Source organism: Gigantopelta aegis, chromosome 4 (genome assembly GCF_016097555.1).
Source record: "Gigantopelta aegis isolate Gae_Host chromosome 4, Gae_host_genome, whole genome shotgun sequence".
NCBI lineage: Eukaryota > Metazoa > Mollusca > Gastropoda > Neomphalida > Peltospiridae > Gigantopelta > Gigantopelta aegis.
The window spans coordinates 4617522-4637863 of NC_054702.1; the positions used below are offsets into that span (position 1 = coordinate 4617522).

The window sequence follows — 20342 nt, forward strand, 5'->3', positions numbered from 1 at the left end:
TAACGACACCATCAGAGCACATTGACTTATTAATTACGGCCTGTTGGATGTCAAACATATGGTCATGTTGTCACAATCATAGAGAGGAAACCTGCTACAATTGTTTTCCATTAGTAGCAAGATATCTGTTATATATGCACCACCCCACAGACAGAATAGCACATACAACTGCCTTTGATATAGCATTAGTGGCGCACTGGCTGGAACGAGAAATAGCCCAATGGGCCCACCGACGAGGGTCGATCGTAACCCGTCCACGCATCAAGCTAGCGCATTACCACTGGGCTACATCTCACCCCTACTACTTACGTAAGACGTCTTCTTATTACAGTAAAGTGGCTGAGAAGAACTTTGACACACGTTCAGTTGTCCGCCTGTTACTGCCACGAAGGTCAATGATCAGGTGAATACAGTACTGTGGAACCTTGTCGCACCAGTTCAGGATAGGTAGTTACGCTGAGATAAATAACAGCGACGGCAGTGTGCTTAATTAGAAACCTGACATGGGATAAACTTAATGTACCACCATGCCAAGCGCAGATGTAGGATTTTTAATGGGGGTAGGTTGGGCTAACGTTAATGTAGTACAATGGACTTGGTAACAGCTGCCCACTTTAAACACGTATATAGTAGAGAAAATTAATTAGACCTACTTGACAAACAAATAGAACAACAAAAACAAAAACCCGTTATTCTCCCACCTACACCCGTCCCTGCAGACTAGTAGTGGTATACTGGATGGTACAGTTAGAAGTGAAATAATAAATTAATGTTTTACGACACCCCAGCACGAAAGACGTCAACGGCTATTGGCTGTCAAACAAGGCAAATATATGAGTAAGGCGATAATCAAATCAATATAAAACTTCAAAAGTTAAATTAAAACGTTGTAAAGAGCTATGCAAAATTATACATATCAAAAGTCAGTATCTCTTATGAATAAATACCAAAACAATATTCCATCGCATTTCTTCAACAAAAGTCTCTAGTTTGCTTCAAAATGTGGTAAAATATGTTAAGTATATTTGACCGATGTCTCTTCGCAAACCAAGGTATCACGCCGTGTATACTGTAACACTATGAGCCTTGGATAACCAGAATGAATAAACCAACGAAGACAGGTGGTCACACAAATATAGAGAAGTGTCACTAGGTGGACAGATGGAATGGCGTGATATATAAAATATCAGGTTACTGCGTTTTGATATCGTGGTTATTTAGCTGAAGCTCACCTGTTACACCGTAATCGAACCGAGCCAAATAACTACGATATCAAAATGTAGTAACCTGATATTCGATAATCGGATGAGTGCTCGCTTGAGGTGCTTGAGGTGCTTGCGTTCTAGGATCGAACCACCTTGGTGGATTCAGCCGATTGGATTTTTTTCTCATTCCAACTGGTCAAAGGCCATGGTATGTGCTTTCCTGTCTGTGGGAAAGTGCATATAAAAGATCCCTCGCTGCATTAGAGAAAAAAGTAGCTGGTTTCGTCCGAGGACTACGTGTCAAAATTACCAAATGTTTGACATCCAATAGCCGCCCATGCGCATGCTGTAACCTCACCGGGTGCAGGGGTGTAACATTGTCTTTGAGAATGGCCAATACAGCACAAATCTCCTTGTTTTTTTCGAGATATAATTGAAATTTTCAGTAAAAGTCAGTATTTATCTGTGATATTTGTATTTTTGCAGTTCTTTACACTGTTTGTATTTAAATTTTGAATTTTTATATTGATGTTGATCATCACATTATTTGTTTACATTACCATAGTTTGACACCCAGTAGCCGATGTATTTTTCGTGCTGGGGTGTCGTTAAACATTCATTCATTGCAATAGCCGATTATTACATTTTAATAACCAACTAATTAGTGTTATGTATGGTACTCACAACTAAAACCAATCTAAAACAGAAACCAGAGCACGACAAAAATGATGACGATCATCGACTCTGATCAGGTGCTATAATACTGCATTTAAAACATTGGCATAGTTACCAGCATCGACTCTGAAGAGGTGCTATGATACTGCATTAAAAACATTGGCATAGTTACCAGCATCGACTCTGAAGAGGTGCTATGATACTGCATTAAAAACATTGGCATAGTTACCAGCATCGACTCTGAAGAGGTGCTATGATACTGCATTTAAAACATTGGCATAGTTACCAGCATCGACTCTGAAGAGGTGCTATGATACTGCATTAGAAACATTGGCATAGTTACCAGCATCGACTCTGAAGACGTGCTATAATACTGCATTTAAAACATTGGCACAGTTACCAGCATCGACTCTGAAGAGGTGCTATAATACTGCATTTAAAACATTGGCATAGTTACCAGCATCGACTCTGAAGAGGTGCTATAATACTGCATTTAAAACATTGGCACTGTTACCAGCATCGACTCTGAAGAGGTGCTATAATACTGCATTTAAAACATTGGCATAGTTACCAGCATCGACTCTGAAGAGGTGCTATAATACTGCATTTAAAACATTGGCATAGTTACCAGCATCGACTCTGAAGAGGTGCTATAATACTGCATTTAAAACATTGGCATAGTTACCAGCATCGACTCTGAAGAGGTGCTATAATACTGCATTTAAAACATTGGCGCTGTTACCAGCATCGACTCTGAAGAGGTGCTATAATACTGCATTTAAAACATTGGCATAGTTACCAGCATCGACTCTGAAGAGGTGCTATAATACTGCATTAACAACACTGGCATAGTTACCAGCATCGACTCTGAAGAGGTGCTATGATACTGCATTTAAAACACTGGCATAGTTACCAGCATCGACTCTGAAGAGGTGCTATGATACTGCATTAAAAACATTGGCATAGTTACCAGCATCGACTCTGAAGAGGTGCTATGATACTGCATTTAAAACATTGGCATAGTTACCAGCATCGACTCTGAAGAGGTGCTATAATACTGCATTAAAAACATTGGCATAGTTACCAGCATCGACTCTGAAGAGATGCTATGATACTGCATTAAAAACATTGGCATAGTTACCAGCATCGACTCTGAAGAGGTGCTATGATACTACATTAAAAACATTGGCATAGTTACCAGCATCGACTCTGAAGACGTGCTATAATACTGCATTTAAAACATTGGCATAGTTACCAGCATCGACTCTGAAGAGGTGCTATAATACTGCATTTAAAACATTAGCATAGTTACCAGCATCGACTCTGAAGAGGTGCTATAATACTGCATTAACAACACTGGCATAGTTACCAGCATCGACTCTGAAGAGGTGCTATGATACTGCATTAAAAACATTGGCATAGTTACCAGCATCGACTCTGAAGAGGTGCTATGATACTGCATTAAAAACATTGGCATAGTTACCAGCATCGACTCTGAAGAGGTGCTATGATACTGCATTAAAAACATTGGCATAGTTACCAGCATCGACTCTGAAGAGGTGCTATGATACTGCATTTAAAACATTGGCATAGTTACCAGCATCGACTCTGAAGAGGTGCTATGATACTGCATTAGAAACATTGGCATAGTTACCAGCATCGACTCTGAAGACGTGCTATAATACTGCATTTAAAACATTGGCACAGTTACCAGCATCGACTCTGAAGAGGTGCTATCATACTGCATTTAAAACATTGGCATAGTTACCAGCATCGACTCTGAAGAGGTGCTATAATACTGCATTTAAAACATTGGCGCTGTTACCAGCATCGACTCTGAAGAGGTGCTATAATACTGCATTTAAAACATTGGCATAGTTACCAGCATCGACTCTGAAGAGGTGCTATAATACTGCATTTAAAACATTGGCATAGTTACCAGCATCGACTCTGAAGAGGTGCTATGATACTGCATTTAAAACACTGGCATAGTTACCAGCATCGACTCTGAAGAGGTGCTATGATACTGCATTAAAAACATTGGCATAGTTACCAGCATCGACTCTGAAGAGGTGCTATGATACTGCATTTAAAACATTGGCATAGTTACCAGCATCGACTCTGAAGAGGTGCTATAATACTGCATTAACAACACTGGCATAGTTACCAGCATCGACTCTGAAGAGGTGCTATGATACTGCATTAAAAACATTGGCATAGTTACCAGCATCGACTCTGAAGAGGTGCTATGATACTGCATTTAAAACACTGGCATAGTTACCAGCATCGACTCTGAAGAGGTGCTATGATACTGCATTAAAAACATTGGCATAGTTACCAGCATCGACTCTGAAGAGGTGCTATGATACTGCATTTAAAACATTGGCATAGTTACCAGCATCGACTCTGAAGAGGTGCTATGATACTGCATTAAAAACATTGGCATAGTTACCAGCATCGACTCTGATGAGGTGCTATGATACTGCATTAAAAACATTGGCATAGTTACCAGCATCGACTCTGAAGAGGTGCTATGATACTGCATTTAGAACATTGGCATAGTTACCAGCATCGACTCTGAAGAGGTGCTATGATACTGCATTAAAAACATTGGCATAGTTACCAGCATCGACTCTGAAGACGTGCTATGATACTGCATTAAAAACATTGGCATAGTTACCAGCATCGACTCTGAAGAGGTGCTATGATACTGCATTTAAAACATTGGCATAGTTACCAGCATCGACTCTGAAGAGGTGCTATGATACTGCATTAATAACATTGGCATAGTTACCAGCATCGACTCTGAAGAGGTGCTATGATACTGCATTAAAAACATTGGCATAGTTACCAGCATCGACTCTGAAGAGGTGCTATGATACTGCATTTAGAACATTGGCATAGTTACCAGCATCGACTCTGAAGAGGTGCTATGATACTGCATTAAAAACATTGGCATAGTTACCAGCATCGACTCTGAAGACGTGCTATAATACTGCATTTAAAACATTGGCGCTGTTACCAGCATCGACTCTGAAGAGGTGCTATAATACTGCATTTAAAACATTGGCATAGTTACCAGCATCGACTCTGAAGAGGTGCTATAATACTGCATTTAAAACATTGGCATAGTTACCAGCATCGACTCTGAAGAGGTGCTATAATACTGCATTTAAAACATTGGCATAGTTACCAGCATCGACTCTGAAGAGGTGCTATGATACTGCATTTAAAACATTAGCATAGTTACCAGCATCGACTCTGAAGACGTGCTATAATACTGCATTTAAAACATTGGCGCTGTTACCAGAATCGACTCTGAAGACGTGCTATAATACTGCATTTAAAACATTGGCGCTGTTACCAGCATCGACTCTGAAGAGGTGCTATACTACTGCATTAAAAACATTGGCATAGTTACCAGCATCGACTCTGAAGAGGTGCTATAATACTGCATTTAGAACATAGCGTTCCTGTGCATGCATTGCACAAAATGTAGCGGGTTTTCTCTGATGGCTACGAATGATAATTATCAAAATGTTTGGTATCCAATAAACAATGGTTAATTAATCAATGTTCTCTATTGGTGTTTTATTGCACAAGGTATATCATTAAAGATAATGAAGGGAAAATGAATCGTTTTCAATAAATTATTTATTGGTCAGTTGGTTTTATTTGGATCACAAACACATTTCTAGTAGGATATATCGTTTATAATCAGTTCCACGCATGCGTCCTGGCACTAAAGCCACTGATATGTTGTGAAATGGACACTACATCCATAGGCGGTGGTCATGGACTCATATATTGTCAAATAGACACTACATCCCCGCCATAGGTGGTAGTCATAGGTTCATCCATCCGTCTCTGGTCGGACAACGGGCCAACCCGCCTGTGTGTCCGTAACTGTCTGGTTAGCTCCCAGTGTGACGTTTTACTCACAAACATCTGACGTATCTAAAACAGAAGATACGTAAATAGTGACGTAGTGCTCATTTGAAGCATGTTGTTCATTCCTAGCGTATGCAACAGTACATTAAAACAATATTAGCAAAACTAATAGTCACTTAACGTGTGAAATATGTTATCATTTCAAGTGTATGCATTTGTCAGTTAAAACCAGTAATACTGCTGCCTCAGCTAAATTACAGTGCCATGTACGTACGGCCTAGCTGTGTATCAAGCGTTTAAAACTAGGTCCAGACGTAGATTTAGGAAAGGTTCCAAGGGTTCGGCTTCATAACTTTCAAATATGCATTCATTTATGTATAGTTATTTCCGTGCTTATATCAAATTAGGTTCAAGCACGCTGTCTTGGGCACACACACACACACACATCAACTATCAAAACTGTGTCCAGGACAGTGATTTAGTGGTTAGTGAGAAAGAAGTCGGTGTAGTGGCCTACCGATTGAGCTGTTAAATACCTCTGTGTTGTAGACGCAGTGACAGATGAAGAGCAGCAGACCCTGGGACGAGTTGATGACGGCGAACAGGTACTGGAACACCACGGTCCGACTGGACACCGTGAGAACACCGAACAACCAGCCCGTACCCAGCAGGGGCAGCAGTAGGATGGAGGCTCGGGCGGCGATCCTGACATACACGTAGTACAACATTGATGATGGTGTTATTATCATTAGAGAGAGAGAGAGAGAGAGACAGAGAGAGAGAGAGAGAGAGAGAGAGAGAGAGAGAGAGAGAGAGAGAGAGAGAGAGAGAGACACACACACACACACACACACACACACACACAGATTGTTAGTGTGTTATACAAGGCATGGGTTCATTACAAAATGAATGAATGAAATAATTAATTAATAATTAAATAAATAAACCACCCATTAGTGCCAATAATGTTTAAAATATTAATTACCTTTCAAGCCCATAACTGATTTTTAAAAAAGTTTAATGAATACTAAATGGGTTATAGAAAAGAGGTTTTTGCAAAAAATGAATATTATCCCCTGCCAATCTCTGAATGAGCTTTTCAAATACTAGGTGATGCTGTTACTAATGTCAACAAATGTCAGAAAAGGGTAACTTTCATGATGCTACACTGTGACACACCGGGTTTTAGGTACTACATAAGGACACATTGATACAAATAAAAACATAATTCAAAAACATATAATTATTCATATAAGATTTATTTAAGGTAATTTTAACATTAGATAAGAATTGTTTGCTCTACAATTAATGAAATGTGTGTTTCCGCGAACATGCTGAAAAAAAGAAAATTAGGTAGGGTAGGTCAGCTTTTCTTTTGATTTAATTATTATTTGTTTTACTACATTCACCCCTACTGGTCCAAAAAATTTGTTTGTACTCGTTTGACCTACATATTAATACTTTTTTTATTTTATTAAACACATCTTTTGACCGTTTTTGCTAGGTAGGGTTGGGTTTCTGGAAAGACAATTTATTTTGTTTTGACGTTACCTGATATTTCTGAGTTTGTCCTCCTCCACGCTAGGACTCAGCGTCAATACCACGTGCAGCACAGAGACGAGAATCAGAAGATTTAACTGAAAATCAGCAACACAAATTCGTCAGTCGGCTTTGAAACATCCGTATAATAATTTTAATATTACAATAATTAATACACAGATTAAATAGTGCGATTCACTGTAATACATCATTCTATTTTGTAGCATTCGTGTATTCATAATTATTAATATGATGAATCTAGCACGAAATATAGAAATATCAGTAAACTAATCATATTAACATATCAAGAGAATAGTAAAAGTCACACTATGTAACGTCGACAGTAAATACTATAAATCAGAAAATGTTATCGAGCATAAAATTTTAGCGAATTTAGCGACGTCACACAAGAAGCTAATATTTGATGACACTAAATTTAAAGAGACATACAACGGACTGTTCCGAAAACCTTTTGTGCGATTGTTTTGTCTGTGATTAACTGAAGACACAGCAATGGTTACATACTATTGATTAAACCAAAAGGATAGCAAACAACAATAGTTTGATAGCATGCGCATTACTGCAATTTTGTACTAAATTCAAGATGTCTGTAAGCTGCATACTGTCAAGATTATTTCAGCTGATCCTACAACTTAAGTTTATTAGTTTGTTTTACTTTCTGATATGATGACCTCGCTAAAGCCTATGTCGCTATTAGGATTTCACCACATTTTAACATCACTAACATTGAATGATTTACAGTATATCACAATGCGACAAAATGACATTTTGTCATTGATAACAGCATCTTAATCATCATCTATATCTCAGTGATTAACCAGTAAACACTACAATAAAAAATCATCTTCATCGCTGCTGCAGACGTAAAGACATAACTCATTCCTTGATGGCTACAACGCCCAAGGACATGTTTGTTTCGTTATTGATTTTATTTTATTGATTTTACTATTACCACAAAGCTGTATACATAATATAATTTCCATTGCTTACACACATCACGAGAAGAGCTGGTACCGCGAACGCCCAGATGGAGTTGTCTTCCGCTGTCAACCAACACCTGAATTAGTGAAAACACAACAGTGTAACATCTGATTACGACATAGGGACTCTGTTTGGTTAGGCTCAGTTGTAACATGTTTCCTATTAATACAGCATTTTAAAGAATAAAATTATATGTTGGATACTTCTTAAGTATAACGATGTCCATGTATCCAATCAGTTTCAGGCCTCGTGCTTATAGACTTAAGACTCTAATAGAGTCTGAAACTTTAACGCCATGGCAACGCCATACAAATTACATGAGTGTGACGTCATTTGAGATTGAGTCTGGACTAAACGGGTTATACGCACGGGCCCTGGTCTTATGATGTTTGAGTTACTTGAACACTAGGACGATCAGAAACGTTCACTATACTGAACTCTAATATGAAATGTCGGTCAAAATATTAATTATAAAAGCAAAGTTTAGACAGTCTTTAATATAAAATCGGTATTGTGTGACTGCAGATCATATTACAAGACATATTCTGAATAATAAACACACATCACTTTATTAAAATCGAAGCACAAATGTATATTCATTTCTTGATTTGTACACAATGCGCAATGCAATCGCATGACAACAGGACATAATATATTTGAAATATTACATACAAGAAAACACTCAGGTCACTAGTTTAATCAACAGCTATAAGGTGTAGTACATCCGGGTTTTGCTGCACTTGTTCACCGCACGAGAAAAGAACTATAACAATGTGCAGAAAGTTTGTGGAATCACCGGACATTTGAATCCATGCTCACCTTGTGTTGGACTAAACTTGATATCATAATAGTATCCATATACAACTGAAAGACAAAACCGTATTCCATTATCAAACTCGTATCTCTGCACAATACACAGCCATAGTGCGTATATGTGTCTACTCTGATTTACAACGCGAGAAAATACACAACTACGTTTCACTCACACGTCGTGTTTTCCAAGGCTATCATGAAGAATGCAGACAGCTACGATGACAATAAGAGCTGGGACTCCTGAAATCATCATATTAATATAACAGGTAATAGACATCCACTTAGGTAATTCAGACATGGGACTCCTGAAATCATCATATTAATATAACAGGTAAAAGACTTGCACTTAGGTAATTCAGACATGGGACTCCTGAAATCATCATATTAATATAACAGGTAATAGACTTGCACTTAGGTAATTCAGACATGGGACTCCTGAAATCATCATATTAATATAACAGGTAATATACTTGCACTTAGGTAATTCAGACATGAGACTCCTGTAATTATTTGACTGTATGGAGATAGGTCAGTTTATCAAACTAAAAGACTGTACATGTGATGAGGAAGAAAGGAAGGAAGGAAATGTTTTATTTAACGACGCACTCAACACATTTTAATTACGGTTATATGGCATCGGAGAACATGTGATGAAATGAGAGTAATAACACTACTCGGTAGTATAACAAAACTCAATGAACATAAGTCTCTTGATGAATGGGCCACGTTCTTATTTGTTGTCGCCCGTGAGATAAGCTCATGGAACCTCCTGTCAGAATTATATATATGATACCACTGTTAATATTTCCACATGACTGTATAAATTTAGTTTTTTGTTTATTATAAAAAATGTGTTATTAATATGTTGTAAAGTCAAAATGTAAAGGTGTTACCTCGGTCTACTTTCTGATATTAATAGATGAAATAAAGATCATTCATTCATTCATTTATTCATTCATGTACTTCCACTTAGGTAATTCAAACCTGGGCCTCTTTGTACACAAATTCAGTCCTCTAAAACAGCTAACAGGGCAATGCTCACTGGATCCGTCCAGTACGACCATTGTATACTAATTCAACCAATACAAATGTCTAGAATAACATAGTTAATTATATGCTTGCATTATCCCGAATGGAAGGTTAACCATTTATTTGTGAAATAACCTGATCATATTTGGTATTATTGTCTTGTACAAGCTTATAGAATTGCAATGCTTTTAAGAAACGTAGTAAATTCGCAGAGTTGTTCAATTTATAACAGTCATACGTACGATTATATACATCTGTTTCATGATAATGATCTATCTAATGCGGGTATTTCAGGCCAACCTTTATAGAGTAAACCATTGAATAGTTAGACGTAACGTCCGTAAAATAGATACTCGTGACAGACTTACCCCAGCCAACAGCGTAATACTGCTTTATTCTTGGGTTCGACGTGAACACGATGACTGTCTGTAGAAACAGGTGAATCCCTTCCAACAGCATCCAGCTAAAGACGGCCATGTTGAAATAGTACAGCAAGATAGTGACGGCAACACACGCAGACTGAAATACAACAGACAACCCCAGCTGCGGTCTATTACGCAGACTGAAATACAACAGACAACCCCAGCTGCGGTCTAATACGCAGACTGGAATACAACAGATAACCCCAGTAGCGGTATAATACGCAGACTGAAATACAACAGACAACCCCAGTAGAGGTCTAACACGCAGACTGAAATAAAACAGACAACCCCAGTAGAGGTCTACTACGCAGACTGAAATACAACATACAACCCCAGTAGCCGTCTAATACGCAGACTGAAATACAACAGACAACCCCAGTAGAGGTCTAATACGCAGACTGAAATACAACAGACAACCCCAGCTGCGGTCTAATACGCAGACTGAAATACAACAGACAACCCCAGTAGAGGTCTAATACGCAGACTGAAATACAACAGACAACCCCAGCTGCGGTCTAATACGCAGACTGAAATACAACAGATAACCCCAGTAGCGGTATAATACGCAGACTGAAATACAACAGACAACCCCAGTAGAGGTCTAAAACGCAGACTGAAATACAACAGACAACCCCAGTAGAGGTCTAATACGCAGACTAAAATACAACAGACAACCCCTGCTGCGGCCTAATACGCAGACTGAAATACAACAAACAACCCTAGTAGCCGTCTAATACGCAGACTGGAATACAACAGACAACCCCAGTAACGGTCTAATACGCAGACTGGAATACAACAGACAACCCCAGTAGCCGTCTAATGCTCAGACTGGAATACAACATATAACCCCAGTAGCCGTCTAATACGCAGACTGAAATGCAACAGAGAACCCTAGTAGCCATCTAATACGCAGACTGGAATCAACAGACAACCCCAGTATAGGTCTAATACGCAGACTGAAATACAACAGACAACGCCAGTAGCCGTCTAATACGCAGACTGAAATACAACAGACAACGCCAGTAGCCGTCTAATACGCAGACTGAAATACAAGAGACAACCCCAGTAGAGGTCTAATACGCAGACTGGAATACAACAGAAAACCCCCAGTAGCCATTTAATACGCAGACTGAAATACAACAGAAAACCCCAGTAGCGGTCAAATACGCAGACTGAAATACAACATTAAACCACTAGTAGCCTTCTAATACACAGACTGAAAAAAAAAAAAAAAACCCACACTAGCCGTCTAATACGCAGACTGGAATACAACAGACAACCCCAGTAGCTAATGCGCAGATTGGAATACAACATATAACCCCAGTAGCCGTCTAATACACAGACTGAAATACAACAGAGAACCCCAGTAGCCGTCTAATACGCAGACTGGAATCAACAGACAACCCTAGTAGAGGTCTAATACGCAGACTGAAATACAACAGACAACCCCAGTAGCCGTCTAATACGCAGATTGAAATACAACAGATAACCCCAGTAGAGGTCTAATACGCAGACTGGAATACAACAGACAACCCCCAGTAGCGGTCTAATACGCAGACTGAAATACAACATACAACCCCAGTAGCCGTCTAATACGCAGACTGAAATACAACAGACAACCCCAGTAGAGGTCTAATACGCAGACTGAAATACAACAGAGAACCCCCAGTAGCGGTCTAACACACAGACTGGAATACAACAGAAAACCCCAGTAGCGGTCTAATACGCATACTGAAATACAACAGACAACCCCAGTAGCGGTCTAATACGCAGACTGGAATACAATAGAAAACCCCAGTAACGGTCTAATACGCAGACTGGAATACAACAGATATCCTCAGTAGAGGTATAATACGCAGACTGGAATACAACAGACAACCCCAGTAACGGTCTAATACACAGACTGAAATACAACAGACAACCCCAGTAGCGGTCTAATACGCAGACTGAAATACAACAGAAAACCCCAGTAGCCATCTAATACGCAGACTGAAATACAACAGAAAACCCCAGTAGCCATATAATACGCAGACTGAAATACAACAGAAAACCCCAGTAGCGGTATAATACGAAGACTGAAATACAACAGAAAACCTCCAGTAGCCCTCTAATACGAAGACTGGAATACAACAGAAAACCTCCAGTAGCCGTCTAATATGCAGACTGGTATAAAATAGGGTGTATAGGCCAAAGAGGAAAACTCAATTAAAATTCAAAATAACAGAAATAAGCCTCAGAAGAAAGAGTCAATGACGCGTTAACTCATTGTGAGTACTCACCGTTGCCCTGGTGACAGCTTCCTCCAGCAGAAGAAGAATCTGCGCCCCGATGATGGCGATAGCGAGGTTCAGGTGAAGTATGATCCGCTCCGTGTACGCTCTGCAAAACACAAAATTGCGTCATATAGTACTTATGTATGATCCGCTCTGTGTATGCTCTGCAAAACACAAAGATGCATTATATAATATTTCAGGATGATATGTTCCGTGTACGCTCTGCAAAATACAAAATTGCGTCATATAGTACTTCTGTATGATCCGCTCCGTGTATGCTCTGCAAAAAACAAACGTGCGTCATATAGTACTTCTTTATGGTCTGCTCCGTGTTCGCTCTGCAAAACACACAATTGCGTCATATAGTACTTCTATATGATCCGCTCCGTGTACGCTCTGCATAAACAGAAAAGTGCATCATATTGTACTTCTGTATGATTCGCTCCGTGTACGCTCTGCAAAACACAAAAGTGCGTCATATAGTACTTCTGTATGATCCGCTCCGTGTACGCTCTGCAAAACACAAAAGTGCGTCATATAGTACTTCTGTATGATCCGCTCAGTGTACGCTCTGCAAAACACAAAATTGCGTCATATAGTACTTCTGTATGATTCGCTCAGTGTACGCTCTGCAAAACACAAAAGTGCGTCATATAGTACTTCTGTATGATCCGCTCAGTGTACGCTCTGCAAAATACAAAACTGTGTCATCTAGTATTTAAGTATGATCCAATAGCCAGTTAGGCCATTGTGCTATTTCTCGCCCCAGTCAGCGCACAACGACTGGTACATCAAAAGCCGTGTTATGTGCTATCCTGTCTGTGGGATGGTGCATATAAATGATCCCTTGTTGCTAATCGAAAAGAGTAGCCCATGAAGTGGCGACAGCGGGTTTCCATTCTCAATATATGTGTGGTCCGTAACCATATATCTGACGCCATATAACCGTAAACAAAATGTGTTGAGTGCGCCGTTAAGTAAATCATTATCTTCCTTCTTTCAATAGCCAATGATTAATAAATCATTGTGATCTACTGGTGTCGTTAAACAAAACAAACTTTAACTTTGGATATGTAATAACTTACACTAACAGTATAAACAGGACTTACACCAGCAGTATAATTGTGATGACTCACCCTAGCAGTATAAACATGACTCGCCCTAGCACTATAAACGTGATGACTTGCCATAGCAGTACAAACGTGATGACCACCCTAGCGGTATAAACGTGATGTCTCATCCTAGCAGTATAAACGTGATGCCTCACCCTAGCAGTATAAACGTGACGACTCACCCTAGCAGTATAAACGTGATGACTCCCCCTAGCAGTATACACGTGATGACTTATCCCAGCAGTATAAACGTGATGACTCGCCCAGCAGTATAAACGTGATGACTTACCATAGCAGTATAAACGTGATACGTCACCCTAGCAGTATAAACGCGATGACTCACCCTAGCAGTATAAACGTGATGACGGATAGTGACGCCCCAAGGATGGACAGCGAACACCCGATGTACGTGATCACCTCCAGCGCCTCTCTGTCTTCTCGCATCACCTGCACAAACCACAGACGCAGTTCTGTTTGTAGACAGAGATTAGCCAGGGTAGCAAATAAACAGGAAAAAAAACCCATCAATATTTAACTGTGTAGCTTAGTAAAAGAGAAGAGCTCCTTTGACGTCATTCAATTAAAAACAATAAACAAGTTTGGGAATCAACTTTGGTTTACATCATAATTATGGTAGTTGACCTCATTCAATACTGTATAATGAAATGCCACAGTGACATCATTGGTTCTAACTCCAGCAAAAAAACCCCAACCCCCCTCCCCCCCAAACAAAACAAAAAACACCCCCAAAAAAAACCTGAATTTGTCACCTAAATGGATGCATAAGGTGTATGCTCCATGAAGTATTCTGAATAGAACAAACTTATCAATACAATGAGTACATAATAATAATTATTCATCTAAAATGTAGTTTCCGTTAGTCACTTGAAAATGATATACAATACAACATAGAATAAATTGTGTTTAGTATTTAATAGGTGAATATTTTGATACGATGCTGAAATAGTGATTCATTATAGAATCTGACTTGCAACTGGTTTTGAAAAAAACCGACAAGCAATCTTTAAATTTATCTGATAAAATATTTTAAAACAAAACTGGTGCCAAACATGTAAGCCGTAATGAAATATGTATGGAGAATATTGAAAGTTTACCTCAACGTCAACGACGTTGAACAAGATGGCGAAGTTAGTGAGATGGCGGCACGTGCACGTGACTTTGTTGCTGCCGACATCCGTGACACAACCAGAATCAGACCAGCGAGCCTGACGTTCTGTATACGCCCTCGTCCTGAAACGGCAACAACAACAGTTACATCGATATCACCGTTCTGTGGGTGACGAATATTAATAATAAAATCTCAGATAAACGTGATTTGTACAGTTGATAAAAAGACAAACATGTTGTTATCGAGAGCTGCACCTGCCATGACCCATTTTCAAAACCATCACCACCCCTCCCCTCCAAAAACAAAACCATCCTCACCCCTACCCCTCCCAAAAGAAAAACAAACCAACAGCAACAACAACAAAACATACAAATCGAAACAAAAATAAATAAAACTTAGAAACAAGTTAATGACTAACCGAGCGGACCTCGTGTGATCTCTTGGTTGATCAATGCTTATAGGATTCTAAAAAAATGTCGGTTTAATACAAATGGGAAATATAAGTGGGTATTGTGGTATCAGAACAGTTATCACCCTCCCTCGTGCTCCCCCTTAAGTCATAAACTAATCAATGTATGCCACAATTATGTCATATCTCTTGGTTGTAAACTTATATGTGACTGGTGTATAAATGCGTACAAAGCGGTCATTTACCCAACCTGTCTCGTACGCCTATTGCGCTGTATGCTGTGTAAATAAACAGATCCCACTTACCTACCAGAATAATGAAGATAAACACAACGGGGGTACACGACACTTCCGTTATCGACGTCATAATGAAACGTCACCACTATCGTCGTATCAGTTGTTTGATTGACAGAAAGAAGGGAAACGCCCACAATGTCATCGCTAATCTTCAGAGTGACGCTATCACGTGCAAACAATGGAAACAAAAAGAAAAGCTGGTAACTTAAAATGTAAACATATCACGGTGTCGTGGCATAAGCGAATTCTAGGATACATTTAGGAAAAAAGAAACAATATTACTAAGAAATAGATCTTTCAGAATATTGTTACGTCCATAAAAACTAGCGGATGAACATGTGTTGACGGGATCGTGCCGAAATTGTTTTAATTTACACTACATTCTTCCTTTATATTAATAAACTAAATTAATGTACCATTATACATACACAAATCATAATTTGTGTAAAGGTCGTTTCTGGTTCCTGGAAATTAATTTTTTATTTTATTTAGGACTAACGAACACAAATTTTGTTGTCCATTAGCACACATAAACACGCAAGCACGCATACACACACGCACACACACGCGCACACACATACACGCACATTGTAGCATTCAGTCACTTACGCATACATACACATCGATATCATGAAAATGAAAGAAATAGCCTACGTCAGCAGTTCGTCTTCAAACTGTATTCATTTTACAAATAACAGTATTATATTTATTTCAACTTTACGTTGAATAAAATGTCATTTCTCAAATATATTAATTTGAAGCTAAACGAAATAAGCTTGTACTTTTGAGATGCGTTTTTCGGCGAAGGGAATGTTGCGTTGTTTGCCGTAGGGAATATTTTGCCGATTCCCTTGAAGACTTGCACGACGACGGCAGCCGCGTCCGTTGACGTTCGCTTTAACTCGGCCACGTCGCCGTCCTCCAACTCAAACACCGCCTGAGACGACACCATCGACACCACCCGGACATCTACAACAGAGAGTTAATACGTATACTGGACAACACAAGAAACGCGAAAGTTTTAATGTGTAGTTTGTTTATGATACAATTCATTAGGTTAATAATTTGTCAAAATGGGACTAAATGATCACAATACATTAAGGGCAGAATACACCAAGCCTGTTTATGATTTAATGCGTGTAACTACATAGATTTACAATGCTTAAACACCTGTTTATGATTTAATGCGTGTAACTACATACATTTACAATGCTTAAACACAAATTGTTTTAATACACAAAAACTAATAGGATTCAAAATTTATAATTGTAGATACACTAAAGAAAACCAAATTCATATTTGCACTTTTTGATGCCAAGTAAAGATGTCGTTATCAAAAGCCTGATTCCAGTCTAACCGATTATTCTTTATAGGGAGAGTGCGTGTAAGTGTCAAATCCAGTAAGACGAGTTTTAATATGATGAATTTAACTGATATATTGGCGTGTGTTTAAAATCAAGTCTAGCCCACTATTCAGAACGTGTGTACCAGTGGCACACCCAGGTGGCTGAAGACAGGTTAGAAATCCCCGAAACGGCGGGACAGGTAACACTAAGTTCTGGTTGCCATAAAACGTGTAACAGTAGTAGATCTCCGAATATTGTCGCATATATCATGTTCCCATATATTCGACTTTTCCGATAAGCCGCAAAGCGTCTGATACTATGTTTGCATGAAAATAGTCTTTGATCTACGACAATATACGATGGGTTACGACAATCTGCGACGTGGTACACATTTTGGAGAAACCAGACTTGAAACCAGTGTGTAATATGAAGTGTATATATATATATATATATATATATATATATATATTATTATTATTATTATTATTATTATTATTATTATTACTTGTTTGGGGTGTAAGAGAGGAAATCCGCTTCGCCATATATACTACTCTTACTGAAAACAAAATGCAAAAATAGTATATATATATATATATATATATAAACTGTATGTAAACTATTTTTTGCATTTTGTTTTTAGTAAGAGTAGTATATATGGCGAAGCGGATTTCCTCTCTTACACCCCAAACAAGTAATAGGATACAGAACCGCAGTTTAAAATGTATTGATGTATCATTAAACACACGTTCCTTTCATTTTATTTGTTTATCGTCTCATGTCTGCAAGCTATAGATCCGCTGAGATGTATTTCTTGTACATTCCACATGTGGAATTTTAATGTACGTATTCATTCTAACAGCCTGAATAGCGCCACTGAAGAAACTAGACATAGGTTACCGAAATTATCTCTCGCCTCTCTGATGTAAATGGGTTTGTTTTGTCTCAGGATGTCTTCTGTCACCATTCCAAAGAAGTTGTCAACGGAATCTACCAGACAGGGAAGGGCGCCTGGAGTCTGCCGATAAACACATTTTATAAAATCAAACAACATAAAAGAGAGTGTGCTTTACATATTTACACATTTTCTGAAACTCTCACCAAATAAATCCGAATGCAATGTAAAATATTAAATAGTACAACAAGGCCATATCTAGCGGACATATACAACATAGTATTATTTTAGGGAAAAGGAACTGTTTTACGTGCCTCCATCCAATCAAATTGACTGGGTTTTTAGTTTGACGTTTCCCTTTGTTTAGGTCAAGAAGACTGTATCTTAAAGGGACATTCCTGAGTTTGCTGTAATTTTCAAGATGTTATCGACTAACAGAGACTTTTTAACGATTGTAATTACATATCAAACATATTTTTCTGTATAAAATATTAGTGGTTGTATATTAAATGTGTTTCTGATTGTTCTAACATTTGTACTAGATTAAATTTCATTTTATTTCCTAAAATGTTTTTTTGTTTCGTACGTACGAAATTATTTGAAGACAAAATCCAGTTTGCGCGTCTTACCAATATTAAGACGACCAGAAACACATTGATTATACAGAAACTGACATTCTAAACACAAATATATATATATATATCTATATTTAATATGTAAGTTTAATCGTAGAAATATTTTATTAATCGGAAACATCTTACAATGCAGCAAACTCAGGAATGTCCCTTTAATGTGTCCTGGGCCCGTGCTTATAAACCTTTAGTCCAGACTCAATCTATAACGTTAAATGCATGCATCTTACAATGGCGTTAGAGTATCAGACTCTATTATATTCTCCAGGGGCTTGACTCTAAATGTTTTATTAGGACGGGGCCTGGTTCTCCGTTTTAGGACTTCCCTAGTTTGTTTTGGCTACGTGCAACCCTGTAAATAATTGCAAAACAGTATGAGACAAGAGCCATGAAAAAGCCCAACATCTCTTGAGTGGGGGACACGTAAAAGTGAACTAAACAAACTATTTCGATAAAAAGGAAACACAAACAGACAGTGTGAACTTTGGATTAAAATTAAACCAGACAAAACCAACAGCACAGTATTCTGTAATGATACATACGTTTTTCGAATATGCAGTCCAAGCCTCGTGGTTGCTTTCATTTAGTAACATATCCACAATATCACTGACTTTCTGAAATTAGATTAGTAATGCGCATTAAAATAAACAAGTAAGCGATATCGAATTTAATGTTTCAACCACAAAGCAGTTTTCAAAAAGGGTTGACAATATATCGCAGACAACTTTATTTAATTTAGTATGCACTTAGTATGCACCATAGCCCCTGTACAAATGGAACACAAGTCCGTAGAAACAGTTGCCTCCCCTCCCTCAAACCCTGTGTCCTAGCACTACTAGTCCCAGAGCCACAAAACCGGATAGGACTACGGTCCCTGTGAAGTAAAGTATAACATGACTATTCTTCGTAGGAGCCGAGTATGGATCTTTGTTCCTAGGGACTTGTTATTCTTTTACACCGGTCTGCTGTTTTGCTCTAGGAAAGAAAGAAATATTTTATTTAACGACGCACTCAACACATTTTATTTACGGTTATATGGCGTCAGACATATGGTTAAGGACCACACAGATTTTGAGAGGAAACCCGCTGTCGCCACTACATGGGCTACTCTTCCGATTAGCAGCAAGGGATCTTTTATTTGCGCTTCCCACAGGCAGGATAGCACAAACCATGGCCTTTGTTGAACCAGTTATGGATCACTGGTCGGTGTAAGTGGTTTACACCTACCCATTGAGCCTTGCGGAGCACTCACTCAGGGTTTGGAGTCGGTATCTGGATTACAAATCCCATGCCTCGACTGGGATCCGAACCCAGTACCTACCAGCCTGTAGACCGATGGCCTGCCACGACGCCACCGAGGCCGGTTTGCTCTAGGAAGTCATATCGAATCGAGTACAATCTTACGGAAACAATGTCGGAGGACACGTCGTAGGGAATCTGCCGATAAACATTTCTGTCGTTCAGGTGTGACAGAATGGCACTGGCCTCCTGGATATCATTTCCGGTGAGAGGTTTGTTTGATACTGTGTCTTGAAACGTACTCAAGAGGGATGTAAAGTCTGAAACGTTCGATGTATTCAAGACTTCAGAGTCCTGGAACAACAAAATAATTGAATACACTTAGTGACTGGAAGCTGGAATGTTTACACGAAGAGACGATATTCATCAAGAAAATTA

The 20342-nt window shown here is 38.8% G+C and overlaps 1 protein-coding gene across 1 annotated transcript in view; it reads right to left on the reverse strand.

Annotated features, from left to right (window-relative positions):
• Positions 1-5522: 5522 nt before the first annotated feature.
• Positions 5523-20342, reverse strand: part of LOC121372090 (adhesion G-protein coupled receptor D1-like) — a 38038-nt gene continuing 23218 nt past the window's right edge. Inside the window, exons 14-27 of the mRNA XM_041498352.1 lie at positions 20070-20258; positions 19208-19279; positions 18039-18156; positions 16578-16764; positions 15805-15957; positions 15077-15212; positions 14305-14408; positions 12856-12955; positions 10523-10673; positions 9299-9365; positions 8322-8388; positions 7323-7408; positions 6308-6476; positions 5523-5837 (exon numbers count right to left, since the gene is read on the reverse strand). Of these exons, the coding sequence (XP_041354286.1) occupies positions 5691-5837; positions 6308-6476; positions 7323-7408; positions 8322-8388; positions 9299-9365; positions 10523-10673; positions 12856-12955; positions 14305-14408; positions 15077-15212; positions 15805-15957; positions 16578-16764; positions 18039-18156; positions 19208-19279; positions 20070-20258 (1746 nt within the window). The 3' untranslated portion in view covers positions 5523-5690. The remainder of the gene's footprint in view (positions 5838-6307; positions 6477-7322; positions 7409-8321; positions 8389-9298; positions 9366-10522; positions 10674-12855; positions 12956-14304; positions 14409-15076; positions 15213-15804; positions 15958-16577; positions 16765-18038; positions 18157-19207; positions 19280-20069; positions 20259-20342) is intronic.